The following is a 20,093-nucleotide window of genomic DNA, read 5'->3' as shown; positions in this document are numbered from 1 at the left end:
CAGGTGGAGGACTGGACGTCTTTATTCAAGATACTCTTTTTTTAAGTGATCCAACCCATTTTCAGCTGTATTAATAGAACTGTATCAGGTTACTACTTTTAAATGCATTATTTTAATGGAAAGAAGAAAAAGCAACAATTGCCTACTATCACGCTGTCTGATTGTGCTCTAACCTAACCTGTGCAATTTCCCAATGAAGTAATACAGATTCAGTTTCCTGTCAGTTCTCTTTCTCAGCTTATGGAAGTATTTAGTGAAGGATAGTTTAGAAATCAATACTTTGAGTTGGACCTCTTAGAATAACGACAGACACGGAGAGTATTATTTCCACTTATATGTGGTGGAGCCATTACTAAACCTTATTTTCAAGTTATAGAAAACAATACTTACCATTTGCTTGGTATCCCTGCTGCTGGGGCTCACCCTGGGTGGTCGATCCACTGACCACTTGCATATCTTCCAGTGACTGAACAGATCACTCCTTCCCGACTGCAATACAGATCATATCCTGCTCCGACCTTTAAAATTCTTGGCTACATTCCAGCTACCATGATGTCAGCATGCTTGCTGTCTCTGACCATATTTGCCCAAAAGTCAATTTCAGCTTATCTGTTTGGCGTTCAATCATTCCATTGTCCATCACAGGCATTTTCTACTGATTGCACCTTCCATTGTCTTTGTCTCAACACTTATCCGATCAGCCCAGTCATTGCAAGTTTCAACTTGTTGCCACGCTTGTAGCTCTTGTAAGTTCTTTAGCCCAATGCCTTCTCCAAATGCGATGTTCCATAGTCCACCCCTCCTGCTCGTTGCACGCATGGTAACATCACAACTTTGTTGTTACACAATACATCTGTTTCAAGGCTTGTTGATCATCATACACTATGATTTGTATAAAAGTGTCCTACAGTGGGTTAGAATGGTACTTTTCTGGTACTTCTCAGCAAATTTGAGGATTCACAATTTTTACAATTATTAAAAAGAAAGATCTTGCAATTGTATACATCTTTCTCATCCAAAGTTTTGTAGGAAAACCCTAAATACTTTTTGTTGACAGTGATGAGCCTGGAGTTGATGAACTCAGACAGTTTTAATGAAAGATAATTCCGTTTTGGGTAATATTAAGTTTCAGTCATGTGTTGTCTTGCTTTGCCAATTTTTAAGTTAATCTAAGCTTTCATGCTTCGGTGTAATGCACAATGTAAGTGGTATTCGAATAAATACTCTTAAATACATGTACACTGTAACTGATTAATTTGACAAGAAGAAGGATGCATGCTGGCTTCAAATCTTGGAATATTATAGCTCAGAAGGAAGCTGTTTGGCCAATCATGTCTTTTTCAGCTCTTAAAAGAGCTATCTAGTTAGTTCCATTCCCCCTTCTCTTTCCTCATAGCCCTGCAATCTTCCCCTTTAGTATTTATTTAATTCCTTGTAAAGTTACTGTCGAATTATCTTTTTTTAAAAAAAATTTCCCGACATGCCATGCACAAGTCATTGAAGCAGGGCCTCTCATATTAAAATCACTTCCACAGAGATTTGGAACAGAGTATAAGAAACATGTGGAGGAATACATTCAGGACCATGGGGAATTAAAATATAGTCTTAATATGCCATAATTTCAGTAGTTTCCAATATCTTAGGAGCTGGGATCCTAGTATCAAACCTTTTTCTCAGAATTGCTGAGGTACTTAGTGGTGGCAAACATCAGATATTCAAATAATTGATGTCATTAATGTATTGATTAGAGGTATTTATCAGTGATTATTGATGTTATTGGGGTGGGATTTTTTCCAAATCCTGTTCCCTTATGCAGGATTGGCCACCTTTAAGCCTGATTTTAAAATTTTCTAAAGGGCCCTAAAAATTTTCTCATTGATGGAATCCCAAAAAAAATTTTCTTTGAAAAAAGAATCTTCAAATAGACTTTAAATTGTAATATAAAATAATATAAATTAAATAGCAAAAATAATGCTTCCCTTCACCATTAATCATTTTTGCTTTGCCGAAAACTTTAATGAATGAAAACTTAATACCTAAACTCATTGGAAAATTAAGTGTACCACTATGAACAAAAGACAAAATGCTGCAGCTGGGAATCTGAAATCTTGGGGCATCTAATGATAAAACATAAGTCAGTTCATGGTTGAGATATAAATCCTTCCTCAAAACTGTCTGGGGAAAAGTTTTACATCAAATGTCAACTGATTTGCGTGCTGTCAACAGTTGCTGCCTGGCCAGGGTGTTTCTAGTATTTTCTGTTTTTGTTTTAAATGGATCAAGCTTAAAAATGTCTGAGTGAGTTCTTCTCACAGTTTTTAACTCTGTAAAGTGCATTATCAATTAATCCAGCAGTTCAGTCCAGCACTAATTAATTACAATTGAATCTGTGATAATGTACCAACTCTATTCGTTGCCTTTAGGACATAGAACATTACAGTATATGGTTCCCAATGGGTTAGCTACTGCTTTTTTTTAAACCAAAAGCAAATGTAAATGAAGGAAGCCAATTTGTACTTCTATATATTATTTCACCATAAATATATTTGTTTGAATGAGGGAGTTATATTGCATTGTCCACCAAGATATAGTTGTTAATACATATGACAGTATGATTAAATATTACTGTGGTCTTTCTCTACAATAAAGCACCTCTGTGCTGTATGTGTTTAAGTATATTAATAATTATGTCCCTAACAAAATGTTATGGTTAAAGCTTTCTTTGTGTATAAGTCATGGAAAAAGGCAAAATTTTTTTTAAAAAGTTGCATCACTACATGCATTAATTTCCTATTATTAAGACATACTATTTAGCTGAATGAAACCTTACATTATTAGGGTAAATTCAGCCACACTACTGACTTGGGATCTCACTCAGTGAAATCAGCCACAAGCATTAATCGTTCGGTGTAAATAGAATCAGTTTTGTGATAAACAGCTAGTTTGTTTTTTACAGTAGCAATATAATACTGAAGTGGGTAATAGAGTGCACTGGCGCATATGCTGTATAATACAGCACATAGGCTGTACAATAGCATTGTATTATGTAAGATTGATTTCCTCCTCATGCCATAGAGTTTTTCACCTTTAAAATAGGAAGTGAAACTTGGAGAGTTGTCTCTGACCTCTGACATGCAACTACTGGTTCAGAGTGCCATTGACAGAAGCTGTGGAGTTTGGCCACCTACATCATCACCAATGCATGTCATGTGCATGAAAGAAATTGGAGAGAAAGTAGGGACCTTTTAAAGCCCTCTCAAAACTTGCAACAAATATCACATTGTAATTTAAACACCACCAACTTTGCTGAGGGTAAAGAAAATAGCCTGTTCTAGTTAATGGTATTTATGTTCCAAAAATGAAAGCTGTCAAATTGATATTTTGATACCATTTGCAAGGTGAAATTTTGTGGAGCTGAATTAGTATCATTTGAGATAATTTGTCAGTTTTCATTTCAAATTATGTATTAATTAATCTGACTTGCATTGTCATCTCAAGATTTGAGGCTTGGGAGCAAGTTGTCTGTCTCTTTTCTTGGTCAAGTCTTACCCGGTTCTAACTTTTAAAACAGTTGACACCAAGAATTGGTACACAGGATAGAGAATAACGGTTGAACTGTGTAGTACAATGAAAGCTCCTGATTCCTACACCAGTAGGCTCATGTAAGCAGATACAATTTTACATAGTTTATTAAAAAATCCTTTGCAATAAATAACATGTTGGGGCTGCACTTCCGATGTCATGAACACCATTTCTTCTTTTGTCACCCTATGATAAATTAGCGGCCTAAGTACAATTGACCCTTGCCCATATTACATTCTTGTCCTTTCTGTTCAATTCATCCAGATTCTTTGCATTCACTAATATAAATATGGTTTTGCATTCAGTAAAATTGAAGTTAAGCTAAATGTGGATAATGTAATACTTTGAGAATTGCTTAGAATAGCCAATATAATTTATACAAGCGCATGACCTTATATCTGTTGACTTGTGATCTTTGCAGGACCGCAGTATGGAACTTTAGAGAAAGCATGGATATCATTAATGACTGAGGCAGAAAAGGTCAGTGAGCTGCACCTAGAGGTCAAGTCTGCATTGATGAATGAAGACTTTGAAAAAGTCAAGAATTGGCAGAAGGAGGCCTACCACAAGCAAATGATGGCAAACTTCAAAGAAACAAAAGAGGCAGAGGATGGATTCCGTAAAGCACAGAAACCCTGGGCCAAGAAATTGAAGGAGGTAGGGAGTAACAAATGATCTATCAGGGCTAGACTGTGAATAGCATTACACAAATCTTTTCAAATATATTATGAGCAACACATTTGAAGTGGATTTCTAAGTTCTGAATGAAGGCCAAAAAAAGGAGGGGAAAACCAAAGATCGATCTTCTCCAATTTGGCCACAGAATGAGGAAGAATCATGTGATTTACCTCCAGATGACACGTTCTAGCAGAGAACTACTAGCAAGTTTTTTGTCTACTCTTTTGACCAGAAGAGGTACAGCTGTATTGTACAATCATGCTCTATAAGTTTAAGATTGAGATTGGCACAAAGTTGAATCCGCTTACACCAAGTTATAAACTGACTCTGAAAGGAAACAGAAAGACACTTGCTGCACCTCCAATGTCAGATTTGGCCCTGACTTTAAATTACACTTTAACTGCAATATCAGTGCAAAGAGAAACCACTTTGCATCAAACTGCTGTTTATAGTATGGATGCTTTCTAAAATGAAGGAAAAAAGGGGACATTTCACAAACCAAAAAAGGATGTGTGTTCTTAGGGTGAGATGAAGTAAATAGAATGAGGGGAAACCCTTATTTCTGTGCTGCAAATCCTATGTAATTCTGATAACTTGCTATTAAAGGAAAACTGTTCAAGAATTCCATAAAAACAAATCTGAGTAATTAAGAGTAATTGTCATACAGTTTTATTTGTTGCCAGACATAATTTGATCAGTGCTACAATTTATGGCCTAATTTTTGCCAAATATGTCCTTTTATGGCTAATCTTTTACATGTGGCAATTCAGGAGCTGCATCTTTCCAGTTTTTTTTAAGAAAGGAAAGTTTAATTGGTAATTAACCAAACAACTTTTGTTTTTGATTTTTTGAGGTGGAAGCTGCCAAGAAGGCCTATCATGTAGCTTGTAAAGAAGAGAAAATAGCAATATCCAGGGAATCAAACAGCAAAGCTGATTCAAATGTAAATCCAGAACAACTGAAGAAAGTGCAAGATAAAGTAGAAAAATCTAAGCAGGATGTTCAAAAGGTAATTTTATTATATTGTACTATTTTATGTATTCTGAAACTATCCCAAGGTGACAAAATGGCTAACACAGTAGAATACACAACCACTTGGGTTTCATAGATCATACTTTCGTGTAATGGATGGATATGCAGAATTGCACACCACTTTTTTTTTGCCTTTAACATACACTCAAATGATAGCGTAAACCCATGAGGGGAAAGCAGGAATGCTACCCCTGCTGGGCTGAGTCTCCAGGGACGAGAAATTTCCACCATTTGGCGGAATTCTTGACTTTTGGCTAATGGAATTTCTTTCTGACCCCCCCCCTCTGGCCACTGGCACCCCCAACATGAGCCAGGAGGAGAGAATCTCCAAGTCTGGAAATCACCACAAGTAACGAGACGGAGCAGGCTTGGGGATGTCACCACTCATCTCACCAGGCGGACGCACTCTGCTGCTAGCCACTTGGTGGATCCCAGGTCTCAGCAGGCAGGAGCAGTGGAGCCCTAGTCTCATTCATTCCATGTTCTGTCACCAGGGAATGTAGGGAACTAGGCTGAAAACTACTTGAGTATATAAAGGTAATATTTTTACCAAGTACTTTAAAAACGCAGATTTTCATATTATATGATGTGTTGATCTGTAGTACACAAACTTTAATTATATACTGAGTGTTACTAAGATGCTTTATTGCTGTTTTGCCAGTCTCTAGGATCATGTTAGTTTTCAAGAGTTTTTTAATATTATCTTTCATGGGATGTGGGTGTCCCATTTGCTGTCCATCCCTAATTACCCTTCAGAAGGTGCTGCTGAGTTAAAATGGGTCACATTGGAAAATAGTTTGTGAAGCACTGTCGTAGCCCTTTGTTTCACTTTACATGTACATAATCCAGCAAGTTTATGTTCAGTTGTTAGTATGGACTTCAACCTGAATTGCATGCACTAATTACACTGAATGCTGAAATCACTTTGGTGATTTGATTCAAATGCATCGGTCCACAGTCTTGATGATAATAGAAGGTAAACAAAGGGAAAACTAATGTTTCTACCCACGCGAAGTCTAGTAATTCTATTTGAAGTGACCTTGAAGCATTAGCATCCACCATGGATCATAAAATGTGTTACAATTACTTGTTACAAAAAATTTTCAGACCTTTTTGTTTTTGGCCACTAATTTTCAGACCTTTCTGTATCGGAACCCTCTCACCTCTGAGTCTCCCAATACCTGTGCAGAGAGTAAGTATGAATACAAGCATATAGATTGGAATTGGGAAACATTGAATCATTGAGAAACATACAGTCCCACTCCAGCCAACTCAGTGACATTCTCTTCAGTAACATCTGGGCACCGGTGTCCTTTGAAAAATAGTGCACAAAGGAATGTAATAAGAACTTACATTCTTTTGCTACATTGTGTACATTATTTTTCTTACACAGACATTAATCCATATGTTGTGAAATTGAATTCACTAAATCTAGTAGTTCATGGGCTAGCACCAAGAGAAATGACCATCAGAGTTTACAAGCTCAACTAGTTCATAATTTCCTACGGGGAAGGAAAGCTACCATCCCTAACAGGTCTAGAGTGGGGGAATAATAATGTAGGCCGAGAATTTCAGGTCCCACCATCAACAATCTTTAGTGTGGGCAAATTTGGGAAAATTTGGACAGCTGTTGACTTTTAATGTCGCTCCAAATTTTCCCATTCCGCCGCGATGAAGCCTGCTGAAGGCTGGGCTGGAAAACCCTGGCCATATAGTCAGTCAAGGCAGGCTTAGCTCTGAGCATCCTCAAACTTGATCTTAGACCCCATGAAGCCTCATGGTTTCAGGTCAAGCAAGGCCCAAGAAACCCCCTGCTTATTCTACCTAATAACCCCCGCCCACCCAACAGATGAACCATAACTCCTTCACATTGGAGAAAGCAAAGGTACAGAGTGTATTGAGCCTCTGGTATTTCAGTGTCTAATAACAAATGAATGTAGCTTTGGAACTGAGTGCATTCCTGGGAGTTTGGTGAGTGGAGGAGTTCAGTGAGGAGGTGTTCCTTTCGCTTTCGCTTTTTCTAACTTTTTCATACTGTAGGAATAGTTTCTTACTCCAGTACAGGGAAAGAAGCTAACTGTTTGGTGAATATCAGTTGAGCGGTTAAGGTCTATTCCAGTCCTAAGTTTTAAAATAGTATGCAAACTGGTGGTAAGGTTAATTTTAAATATAGCTATAATATAATTAAGTGATTAATTAAACCATGTTAAGGATGGCAGGGCAGGTGATGTGTCAAGGCTGCAGCATGTGGGAGCTCCTGGATGCTAGTGTGATCCAGGGCAAACATGTCTGCAGTAAGTGTTTGAGTCTTGAGGAGCTTTGGCTCATAGCCATTGAGCTGGAAGCCTAGCTGCAGACACTGAAACCTCAAGGAAGGGGGAAATTACCTGGATGCTTTGTACCAAGAGGCAGTCACTAATTGGCCACTAATTTTCTGTATTGGAACCCCCTCATCTCTGAGTCTCCCAACACCTGTGCAGAGAGTAAATATGAATACAAGCAAAGAAATTAGAATGGAGAAACTCCGAACCAGTGAGAAACATACAGTCCCAGCGGACCTTTAGAAGACGGTCTTCTGATTTGGTTAGTAGTCAGGGGCAGAAGGGTGCAAATGTAAGGCAGGTAAGAGGACCCAGAAGGCAGGAATGCAGGAGCCTCAGCCTTTGCAAAATTGTCTTTTAGATTTGAGGTTCTTTCACTTTATTTGGATGAGAGCAGGGGCTGCAGCTTGGATGATCAAACTGACCATGGCATCGGTACAGGAAGCCTTCAAGTGGGGGAGCAAAAGGAAATGTAGTGGTAGTAGAGGATAGTTTAGTGAGGGGGATTGACACTGTTCTCTGCAGAAAAGAGTGAGAGGCCTTTCGGCTGTGTTGCCTGTCCAGCGCCAGGGTTACGGACATCTGCTCAGGCTGGAGAGGAACTTGCAGCAGGAGGTGAAAGATCCAGTTGTCATGGTCCATGTTGTTACCAACGACATATGTAAAACTAGGAAAGAAGTTCTGCATAGAGAGTATGAGGAGCTAGGCACTATATTAAAAAGCTGAATGTCAAAGATAATCTCTGGATTATTACCTGAGCTATATGCAAATTGGCATGGGGTACATAAAACTAGAGAGATGAATGCATGGCTCAAAGTGGTGTGGGAGAAGTGGGTTCTGGTTCATGGGGTACAGGCACTAGTACTGGGGAAAGTGGCAGGTTGTACCCTTGGGATGGTCTACACCTCAACTGTGCTGGGGCTGATATTCTAGTGAGCCGCATAACTAGGGAAGTAGAGAGGGTTTTAAACTAAATAGTGGGGGCAAGGGATCAAATTTGGAAGATGTGGCAAATCAAAGAGTAGAAACAAGGCAAGGGAAAAAGGTATTGCTGTGGGAAATGATAAACAGACTACAATAGGAAAGGGACAGCGTACAGGATGTATAAATCTTAAGTGTAAATTAGCAGATAAGGCAAGAGAATACAAAAATAATAAAAGGACAAAGCTAAAGGCTCTGTATCTGAATGCAGGTAGCATTTGAAATAAAACAGAACTAACAGCGCTAATAGAAATAAATATGATCTGATAATCATTACAGAGATATGGCTGCAGGATGACATAGAATGAGATTTGAATATTGAAGAGTACATGACATTTCAGAAGGACAGGAAGCTAGGAAAAGGTGGAGGGCTGGATCGGCTATTAAAGAATTAATTAGCACAATAGAGAGGGATGTCCTAAGTTCAGGAAACCAGGATGTAAAGGCCCTTTGGGTAGGGATGAGAAATGATAAACACAAGTCACTTGTGGGAGAGGTATAAAGGCCTGCTAACAGTAACCATACAATAGGATGGGGTATAAAGGAAGAAATAGTAGGAGCTTGTCAGAAAGGTATGGCGATAATCTTAAGGGATTTTAATCTAAAGTAGCCTCGATGAGGAATTCCTAGAATGTTTTCCGAATAGTTTCTTAGAACAGCAAGTTCTGGTGCCAACCAGAAGCAGGTTATCCTAGACCTGGTATTGTGTAACATGATCATTTTAATTAATTACCTCATATTGAAGGCGCCTTTAGATAACAGTGACCATAATATGATTGAATTTTGAGTGAGAGAAGAGTGCGTCTGAGACTAGTATTTTAAACTTAAATAAGGGCAATTATGATGGCATGAAAGTGGACCTGGCTAAAGAGAACTGGCATGGTGGCTATGGAATAGGTCACTAGAGATGCAGTGGTGGACATTTAAGGGGATATTTCAGAATACAGAGAATATAAACATTTCAAGGAGAAAAATTATAAGGGAAGGACCCACCATTCATGGTTAACTTAAAGTTAAAGATAGTATGAAATTTAAAGAAAAAGCATGTAATTGCTTTTGTAATGAAAAATAGGTGGCAGTGAGAAGATTGGGCAGAATTTAAAAAACAGCAAAGAATGACCAAACGATTGATAAGGAAGGAGAAATTAGAGTAAGAGAGAAAGCTAGCTACAAACGTTAAGGCAGATAGTAAGAGTTTCTATAAATATTTTTTTTTAAAAAAAGAGTTAACAAAGTGAGCATTGGTCCTATAGAAAGTGAGTCTGGGGAATTAATAATGAAAAATAAGGAGCTGGCAGAAGAATTAAATAAGCATTTTGCATCTGTCCTCACTATAGAGGATACAATTAACGTCCCAGAAATAGCTATAAATCAGGAAATAGAAGGGAAGGAGGAACTCGGAGAAAATTGCAATTGCCAGGGAAGTGGGTACTGAACAAATCGTTGGAGCTGCAGGCTGACAAGTCTCCAGGCCCAGATGGACTTCATCCTAGGGTTTTGAAAGTAGTGGCTAGTGAAATAGTTGATGCATTGGTTTTAATTTTCCAAAATTTGCTAGATTCGGGGAAGGTTCCATTAGATTGGAAAATAGATAATGTAACTCCTTTATTCAAAAGGGGAGGGAGACAGAAAGCTACAGGCCAATTAGCTTAGCATGTGTCATAGGGCAAATGTTATAAGCTATTATTAAAGATGTTAAAGCAGGGCACGTGGAAAATTTCAGGGTAATCAAGCAAAGTCAGTGTGGTTTTATGAAAGGGAAATCATGTTTAATCAATTTATTGAGTTCTTTGAAGAAGTAACATATGCTGTGGATAATGGGGAACCGGTGAATGTACTGTGTTTAGATTTCCAGAAGGCATTTGATAAGGTGCTACATCAAAGGTTATTGCAAAAAATAAAAGCCCATGTTGTAGAGCGGTAACATATTGGCATGGATAGAACAATAAACAGAGGATAGGCATAAAATTGGTCTTATTCTAGTTGGCAAGATGTAACGAGTGCTTTGCCACAGGGATCAGTGCTGGGGCCCCAACATTTTACAATTTTTATATAAGTGACTTGGATGAAGGGACCGAAGGTATGGTTGCTAAATTTGCTAATGACAGGAAGATAGGTAGGATAGTAAGATGTGAAGAGGACACAAGGAGGCTACAAAGCAATATTGATAGGTTAAGTGAGTGGGTAAAGACCTGGCAAATGGGTTATAATGTGGGAACGTGTGAAGTTGTCCATTTTGGCAGGAAAAATAAAGAAGCATATTATCTAAATGGTGAGAGATTGCAGAACTCTGAGATGTAGAGGGATCTGGATGTCCTAGTGCATGAATCGCAAAAGGCTAGTATGCAGGTACAGCAAGTAATTACGAAAGCTAATAGAATGTTATAATTTATTGCAAGGGAAATTGAATGCAAAAGTAGGGAGGTTATGCTTCAGTTATACAGGGCATTGATGAGCCCATATCTGGAGTATGGTGTACGGTATTGGTCTCCTTATTTAACGAAGGATGTAAATGCGTTGGAAGCAGTTCAGAGAGCTTTACTAACCTAATGCTTGGATTAGGCAGGTTGTCTTATGAGGAAAGGTTGGACAGGCTAGGCTTGTATCCACTTGAGTTTAGAAGACTTGAATGAAACCTGTAAGATCCTGAGGGGTCTTGATAGGGTCAACGTGGAGAAAATGTTTCCTCTTATGGGAGAATCTTTTACTAGGGTTCACTGTTTAGAAATATGGGGTCACCCATTTAGGACAGAGATAAGGAGAAATTTTTTCTGAGAATCGTGAGTCTTTGGAACTCTCTTCCTCAAAAGGCAGTGGAAGCAGAGTCCTTGAATATTTTTTGAGGCAGAGATAGATTCTTAATAGCAAGGGGGTGAAAGGCTATTGGGGATAGGTGAGAATGTGGAGTTGAGGTTGAAATCAGATCAGCCATGATCCTGTGAATGGCGGGGCAGTTCATAAGACTGTTTCAGCAGTCCTAACCTGGGTTGCATCAGGTAACAAAAGAAATAATGTTCTTCTTTCTCCTTAGAAATTTTGTCCTTATGAATCTTCCTGTTACAAACATACCTGCCTGTGATAACATTGGCAAGAGTAACTACTAAACAGACCTGCAAGATTGTCTGATTCTATTTAAGAATTGAAGATTGTCAGCCATTCTCTTTCATCTGCGATGTTAAATGCTGCATACAAATACTGTTTTAAAAGAAAAGTCTTATTTATTACAATAGAAATAAATTGTTGCATGTAAGAATATTGCAGGTTAGCTAGCACTTTGAGTCCTGCTTATATGTTTCACAAATCATACTATTTGGAGTATGGCACATCTTCTGATATGGATTTTATGAAGGTTTTTTTCACTTTCAGACGAAGGAAAAGTATGAGAAAAATCTAGATGAACTGAATAAGTCCACACCACAATATATTGAAAACATGGAGCAAGTCTTCGAGCAGTGTCAGCAGTTTGAAAACAAGAGACTAGAATTCTTTCGAGAGGTCCTATTGGAGGTGAAGCAACATCTTGACCTTTCTACTACCAGGTAAATAATAACATAATGTGTCTATTGTGAAGCATGTCAAACCGAACCATTGAATAATTGCACCACTTGAAGTAGTCACAAACAAAATTACCTTCAGCATTTTAAGTGACTTATAACATTCACAGAAGAAATGCTTGCATTTATGTAGGGTCTTACACAACCCCAGGATGTCCCAAAGCACTTTACAGCCAATTAAATACTGTTTAAGTGTAAACACTTTTGCAGCGTAAGGAAATGCAAGGGCCAATTTGTTTATAGCAAAGTTCCACAAACGCCAACCTGTTAAATGACAAATTAAACATTTTTGCAATGTTGATTGAGGGATACATTGTAAATAGGACATCACCCAACCTGTTAATCTTCAGGTGGTGCCCTGGGCCTTGATCTCTGCCTGGAGAGGACAGGTAAACAATTTATTTAATGTCTTATTCCAGAGACAGCATCTCTGACAGTGCAGCACCGTCTCAGAATTGAACTGGAGTGTCAGCCTAAGCTATGTGCTATAAAAAGCATGCATGCATTTGCCTCTCTAACCCAACTGTCTCGGCACTGTCTGGTATGTTGTAATCCTGACATTATTATCTTTGTGGTTGTTATTTCTTAATCTGCTTTCTAATGCCTGGAACATTTTTCTTAGGACATTAATCCAGTTTGTGGTTAGTTTGACATGGACTATAGCTTTCACCTGATTTCTCCTTCTTTCCAAGAGCTTCTGCACCCAGTGCATTCTGTTCCTTAATTCCCTGCCCCTTTCCCACTCTAGTGTTTCTGTCCTCGGCCTCCTTTGTTGTTCAGCTGAAATCCAACGTAAGCTTGAGGAAAAGAACTACATCTTTCAATCAGGTACTTTACAGTCTTCCAAACTCAACGCTAAGATCAACAATTTTAGATTGTAATCTCTGTCCCCAGCTTTTCACTTTATACTTTATACTTCCTGTAGACCCAACCATTATTTCTTTACTTGTCCCATTGCCATCTGCTTTCACCATGCGCCATCATTTCTTTTGTCATTTAATCTCTCGTGCCTCCCGCCTTATCACAAATCTTCTCTTTTGCTCTCTCCCCCTGCCTTTGTACATGCTAAAATCTGTTACATCTCTAATTTTCTCCAATTCTGACAAAAGATCATCAACCTGAAAAGTTTAAATTAGTTTCTTTCTTCACAGATGTCATTTGACTAACTGAATATTTCCAGCATTTTCTGTTTTTACTTCATGATGTTCTTTATCCTAACACCAGGGAGGCATTTGGGACTGATACGCACGCTTAAGAGAATCATGGTTCACAACTTTTGCTATTGAATCCCCATTAGTACTGATTCATAAACTCAGTTCTTCCTTCTTGGGCAACCACTTTTTCCACAGTGCCATGGTGTTGCTCAAGGCTGTTCCACCCCAAGTTCTAGTCCTTGGAACAAATATTCAATACTTTCAGGAGACCCCTGTGATTTCTTCCTACTCCTCCTCATATTGGATGCTTACCCTCTTCAAATCCTTTTCATCCATCATTGTGTCTGCCTTTGGGTGACCACCTCTTGGAAACCTTAAAGAAATCTCTTTGCTTTCCATATGTAACAGAGTGTATCCCACTGTTCATCAAGCATGGTGGCTTTCAGCTTGAGTGAATGCAGCTCGAGATACTAGAATCGATCTTAACTGTGATCACCAGTTGTAACAGCCCAAAATGGTGTTGTGTCACCAGCTTACATTAGTGCTACAATTGCTACCAACTTGTTAGGAACCTTTAGATAGGCAACTGGCTTGCCTGCCTGTTTCAGGTCATATAAATTGGTGTCATTTGATAAACGTAGAATTCCAACTGCAATTTTAAGGTAAAAATTGCAGAGCATGCACTACACATAATCAGCTCATTTGCACAGGTGTTAAACAGCATAACCAACGGTACTTGAAGTGACCTCTGAAGGCCAATCATAAAACATCATAAGACCCTTTATTTTCTGTGGAGCTGGTAGGAACAGGAAAGCTCCTCCAGCCTACTGCTGACCTTTGTGTTCTTACATGTGTTCCTTCGCAACCCTGCCTCCCCATTGCTCACCCACCCCATCCAAAGGCCTGGATCATTGAGTGGCTCCAAATTCCATGCTTCGTCAACCAACTTGCTATCTTGGAGTGCCAGCATGTCTCCTGCAGGTTATTGATTCGATGCAGATGAAGTCCATGCCCCTCAACAGCAACAGGCGGAAGGTTTTTCACCCATTTTGTGCTAAAAGTTGAACAAGCCTCACTTTCTGCAGGTGTATTTGCACCAGATGTTACAGCCACCCAGGAACTCCCATGCCCAGCACGATTAGTACGGCATGAGTCGGCAATGAATTGAAAAGCCTCTGTTGATAGCTTCAACGTTGTCCATTGGGAATACATCTTAGCCTCAAGAAACTAGAGGAGGAAATACCGAGAAATTTTCAGAGGTGCCTACCTGAACCTGAAGTGGGCTGCACATGTTCAGTGTTAACTCCACTTGGGCATGACACAGGAAATGTACATTGACCACCTTGTGTTACAATCCCCGTAGAGACTGATAACTTAAAAGAAATTCAAACTTCCATTGACTGACTGAAAGGATCACACGACAAGATTTCAAGTTTCAAGACCTTTATTGAAACAAACCAACTATAAGCAACGTTGGCTAAATACTACAGAATAGTTTCACCATTTAACTTTTAAAAGACTGAAAATCACCCCCCCCCCCCACAGTTATACATTATTTACTCTGTCCCTTAAGAACTCTTCATTCTCCAGGAACCAGTCCAAAGTTATTCTCAGTTTCTGATAGCTTGCTTCCTTTTTCCTTTTACAGCTGGAGAACTTACAATCCTGGAACTGACTTTCACAGTGAGGGTTATCCTGGACATCCTTCCCTCTAGCCAAAGCTAGGCGAATCTTCCAGCTTCGTTTAAATTCTCCTGGAGTTGGTCTCTTACCTCTAACCCTTCTTTCTCTCCCTCCTCCCCCCTCCCCATCTTAAACCGTCTTCCAGTAAATCATTCTAGCCCTTACTGTCTCCATAGCAACCAGGATTTGGAACAGGTCACATGACCCCTTTACTCCATTTTACCCTAGGTTAAAGAGACAGTCCCAAAACATTACAATCTTATAAATGTTGTATTTGTAGAAATGATACAAGTTAAAGGAGTGCATTTACAATGACAGACGTACACAACCTGCTCCCACCTAGGTGTCAATACATGACTACGTTTCATGCAGCTCACTTTATTAACTATGACTTCATGCTGTGACTGGCTTTTAATTATACCTTGTATCTTAGAGACGCGCCCTATTGAGGTGTTGGCGTGCATGAGATGCAGTGAAAATAATATAAGTTTGCAGGGAAAGAGATATAAGTTTGATGAGGCATGGCATGGGCAAGCAATAAATGTGGGAGAATTAATTCTGCGTAATGCAAATTTTGGTCATGATAGTAGATAATGTTGTATAGCTTTTTAAAAAAAAAATCACTTTATAGAGCTTTTCACATTCCAAAGCGGATATATTTTGAAGTCTCCTTTACTGTTGTCAAATAGGCAGTTGTGGCAGCCAGTTTGCACGTGCCAAGATCCCACAGTAAGGCAAGTGATGAATGGCCGGATAATGTATTTTAGCAGTGTTGATTGAAACTTAATGTTGGTTAAAAGTTTAATATTGGCCAGGCAGCAGATTCCTTTAAAGCATGCCTTTTTCTTGTGCATTTGTTACAAGTAGTTTAAAATGTTGAAGTTGGCCACTGTTTGCTCTGTGGAATGGTGCATTGCTGTCATCTTTGGGTGCCCTAATATATTAAACTGGACCTACCACATGCAAGTGCAAATCCATTATGCCAGCCATCAAACAGGGTCAGGTGCTATACTATTAAGTTTGGGGAGGCGATGTCGCAGTGGTATTGTCGCTGGACTAGTAATCTAGAGACCCAGGGTAATGCTCTGGGGACCTGGGTTTGAATCCTGCCACAGCAGATGGTGGAATTCGAATTCAATAAAAAAGTCTGAAATTAAAAGTCTAATGATGACCATGGAAAGATTGTCAAACCCATCTGGTTCACGAATGCCCTTTAGGGAAGGAAATCTGTTGTCCTTACCTGGTCTGGCCTACATGTGACTACGGCACTGTGGTTGACTCTTAAATGCCCTCTGAAATGGCCTAGCAAGCTACTCTGTTGTAACAAGCGCTACAAAGTCACAAAAATGGAATGAAACCGGATGTCCCACGTAGCATCGACCTAGGCACCCAAAACAACAAAGGCATTTACAGCCCTGTCAACTCTGCAAAGTCCTCCTTAGTAACATCTGGGGGCTAGTGCCAAAATTGGGAGACCTGTCTCACAGACATAGTCATCCTCGTGGGATTATACCTTACAGATAATGTCCCAGACACCTCTATCACCAACAGCAGGACAGAACCAGCAGAGGTGGCGGCACAGTGGTATACAGTTGGGAGGGAGTTGCCCTGGGAGCCCTCAACATCAACTCCGGACCCCATGAAGCCTCCTGCTGATTACCACGTACCACCCTCCCTCAGCTGATGAGGTGAGGCAGCAAGGGTGCAGAATGTACTCAGGTTGGGGGATTTCGATGTCCATCACCAAGAGTGGTTTGGTAGCAACACTACTGACCAAGCTGGCCGAGTCCTAAATGACATAGATACTAGACTGGGTCTGCAGCAGGTGGTGAGGGAACAACAAGAGGGAAAAACATACATGTAGGAGTGACCACCACACAATCATTGTGGAGACGAGGTCCCGCCTTCACATTGAGGATACCCTCCATTGTGTTGTGTGGCACTACCACTGTGCTAAATGGGATAGATTTTGAACAGATCTAGCAACTCAAGACTGGGCATCCATGAGGCACTATGGGCCATTAACAGCAGCAGAATTGTACTCGAACACAACCTGTAACCTCATGGCTTGGCGTATACCCCATCTACCATTACCATCAAGCCGTGGGATCAACCCTGGTTCAATGAAGAGTGCAGGAGGGCATGCCAGGAGCAGCACCAGGCATACCTAAAAATGAGGTGTCAACCTAATGAAGCTATAACACAGGATTACTTGCGTGTCAAACAGCATAAGCAGCAAGTGGTAGACGGATTCCACAACTAATGGATTAGATCTAAGCTCTGTAGTCCTGCCACATCCAGTCATGAATGGTGGTGGACAATTAACCAACTCACTGGAGGAGGCTCCATAAATATCCCCATCTTCAATGATAGAGGAGCCCAGCCACTCATCTCCTGACCTCATTACAGCCTTGGTTCAAACATGGGTGAAAGAACTGAACTTCCAAGGTGAGGTGAGAGTGATTGCCCTTGACATCGAGGCCGCATTTGACAGTGTGTGACATCAAGGAGCCCTAGCAAAACTGGAGTCAGTGGGAATCGGGGAAAACTCTCCACTGGTTGGAGTCATACCTAGCACAAAGGAAGATAGTTGTGGTTGTTGGAGGTCAGTCATCTCAACTCCAGGGCATCACTGCAGGAGTTCCTCTGGGTTGTGTCCTCAGTCCAACCATCTTCAGCTGCTTCATCAATGACTTTCTTCCTTTATGAGGTCAGAAGTGAGAATGTTGGCTGATGACTGCACGATGTTCAGCATCATTCACGAGTTCTCAGATACTAAAGCAGTCCATGTCCGAATGCAGCAAGACCTGGACAATATCCAGGTTTGGACTAACATTCTTGCCACACAAGTGCCAGGCAATGACCATCTCCAAGAGAGAATCCAACTATCGCCCCTTGACGTTCAATAACATTTCCATCACTAGAATCCCCCACAAGCAACATCCTGGAGTTACCATTGACCAGAAACTGAATGCTGTGGTTACAAGAGCAGATCAGAGGCTAGGAATTGTGTGACGGGTAACCCACCTCTTGACTCCCCAAAGCCTGTCCACCATCTATTAGGCACTAATCAGGAGTGTGATGGTATACTCCCAATTTGCCTGGATTAGTGCAGCTCCCACAACACTCAAGAAGCTTGACACCATCCAGGGCAAAGCATCCTGCTTGATTGGTATCACATCCACAAACATTCACTCCCTCCAATGCACAGTACCGATGCACAGTAGCAGCAGTGTGTACCATCTACAAGATGCACTGCAGGAATTCACCAAGGCTCCTTTGACAGCACTTTCCAAACCTACGACCACTACCATCTAGAAGGACGACAAGGGCAGCAGATAGATGAGAACACCATCACCTGGAAGTTCCCCTCCAAGCCACTCACCATCCTGACTTGGAAATATATCGCTGTCCCTTTACTATCGCTGGGTCAAAATCCTGGAACTCCCTTCCTAACGGCACTGTGGATGTACCTACGCCACATGGACTGCAGCGTTTCAAGAAGGCAGCTCAGCACCACCTTCTCAAGGGCAGCTAGAGATGGGCAATAAATACTGGCTCAGCCAGTGAAGTCCACATCCCGTGAATGAATTAATTTTTTAAGAAGTTACTTTTCCAAATAATTCACTTCATGCCTCTGCAATGAGATTCCTTTCACTTCATTTTTGTCTACCACTTTTCACTGCTCCCAGCCTTGCCAAGGGTTGACAAATCGATAAGATTAATTTTGGCACTTTCTAATGGTAGAAATGATATTTACTCCACTGGGCAGCTATTTATCTTTTTTTATGTGTCCACGTCCTTTTAAGTTTGACCTATTAGCTAGACTTTCCACATTCCCCACAAAGTTGGCTCCTTGCATAAAGCTAAAGCTGTATGATGAACTATGAAGGATTATTCAAATAAGCCAGTTTGCTAGAGCTGCTCAAAATCAAGAAGTGATGGGACAAAGATGATTTTTAAAAAAGTCTTTACAACAATTGAGTCTAGATCAAGTCCAGACAAAGCTATGATTTGGTCATAAGCTTGTTTCTTATCTGAAATTTACAGGCAGCAGAAAGAAATCTTTGATTGCTTAACTGCATGAAAAGATCTTTCTAGCTATAAAAAGAATTGCAATTATAGCAGTTTTGTTCTTTTGTTTTCTTTTACCATTTGGACCAGTAGACAGGATTTGCAGAAGCTGTAATGATTTCTGTTTTTTGGTGATTGTACCAGGAGTCAGAAGCTGCAGAAGCCTGAATGATTTTCAACTGGAAACCATTGCTTTCTTGTGGTTTTCAAAAAGAAACAATCATTTTTAAAAAATTCTTTCAGGGGATGTGGGCATCGCTGGCAATGTCAGCATTTGTTGCCCATTTCTAACTGCACTTGAACTGAGTTGCTTGCTAGGCTACTTCAGAGGGCATTTGAGAGTTAACCACATTGCTGTGCGTCTAGACTCCATTGTAGGCCAGACCAGGTCAGGATGGCAGATTTCCTTCCCTAAAGGGGCATTAGTGAACCATATGGGCTTTTACAACAATCAATGATAGTTGTCATGGTCACCATTACTGAGACTAGCTTTTTATTCCAAATTTATTAATTGGATTCAGATTCTACCAAGTACTATGTTGGGATTTGAACCCACAATCCCCTAGAGCATTAGCCTGAGCCTCTAGATGTCCAATGACATTACCACTACGCCACCATCTCCCCCTCATTTGCTAATTCTTGAGTGTCCTGATAATAAAGTAGCTTTACAAATGTATTTGAATTATGTGCTCTAGAAATAGTACAGTGGGTTGGGGGCAGGGTGGGGGGGAACGCAGGGTGTGGGGAAGAATCACATTCACACAATGATTGTCGTAGTCTTTTGTACAATGTAAATGTGTGACTAAAGAAATTTCAGCTTTGTTGTTATTTACTTTCAAAGTTATAGCGCTGTTTATCAAGAGCTGGAATGTGCTATTAAGTCAGCAGACCCCAAGGAGGATCTTAAATGGTTCAGAGGTACATTTGGTCCAGGAATGCCCATGAACTGGCCACAGTTTGAGGTATGACAGCTGAATTGAATGCAGTAGCACAATTAGAAATTTATCTGATTCACTCCGTTTCTTTGCTTTTAT

The 20,093-nt window shown here is 40.2% G+C and overlaps 1 protein-coding gene across 9 annotated transcripts in view; it reads left to right on the top strand.

The window, feature by feature from the left end:
* LOC121293187 (protein kinase C and casein kinase substrate in neurons protein 2-like) overlaps positions 1 to 20,093 on the top strand; it is a 123,167-nt gene that overhangs the window by 75,520 nt on the left and 27,554 nt on the right. For all 9 annotated transcript variants that reach the window (XM_041215978.1, XM_041215984.1, XM_041215983.1 and 6 more), the window contains 4 exons: positions 4,004 to 4,239; positions 5,114 to 5,269; positions 11,961 to 12,133; positions 19,901 to 20,021. In XM_041215978.1, the coding sequence (XP_041071912.1) occupies positions 4,004 to 4,239; positions 5,114 to 5,269; positions 11,961 to 12,133; positions 19,901 to 20,021 (686 nt within the window). The remainder of the gene's footprint in view (positions 1 to 4,003; positions 4,240 to 5,113; positions 5,270 to 11,960; positions 12,134 to 19,900; positions 20,022 to 20,093) is intronic.

Source organism: Carcharodon carcharias, chromosome 21 (genome assembly GCF_017639515.1).
Source record: "Carcharodon carcharias isolate sCarCar2 chromosome 21, sCarCar2.pri, whole genome shotgun sequence".
Taxonomy (NCBI): domain Eukaryota; kingdom Metazoa; phylum Chordata; class Chondrichthyes; order Lamniformes; family Lamnidae; genus Carcharodon; species Carcharodon carcharias.
This window is presented reverse-complemented; position numbering and strand designations above follow the sequence as displayed.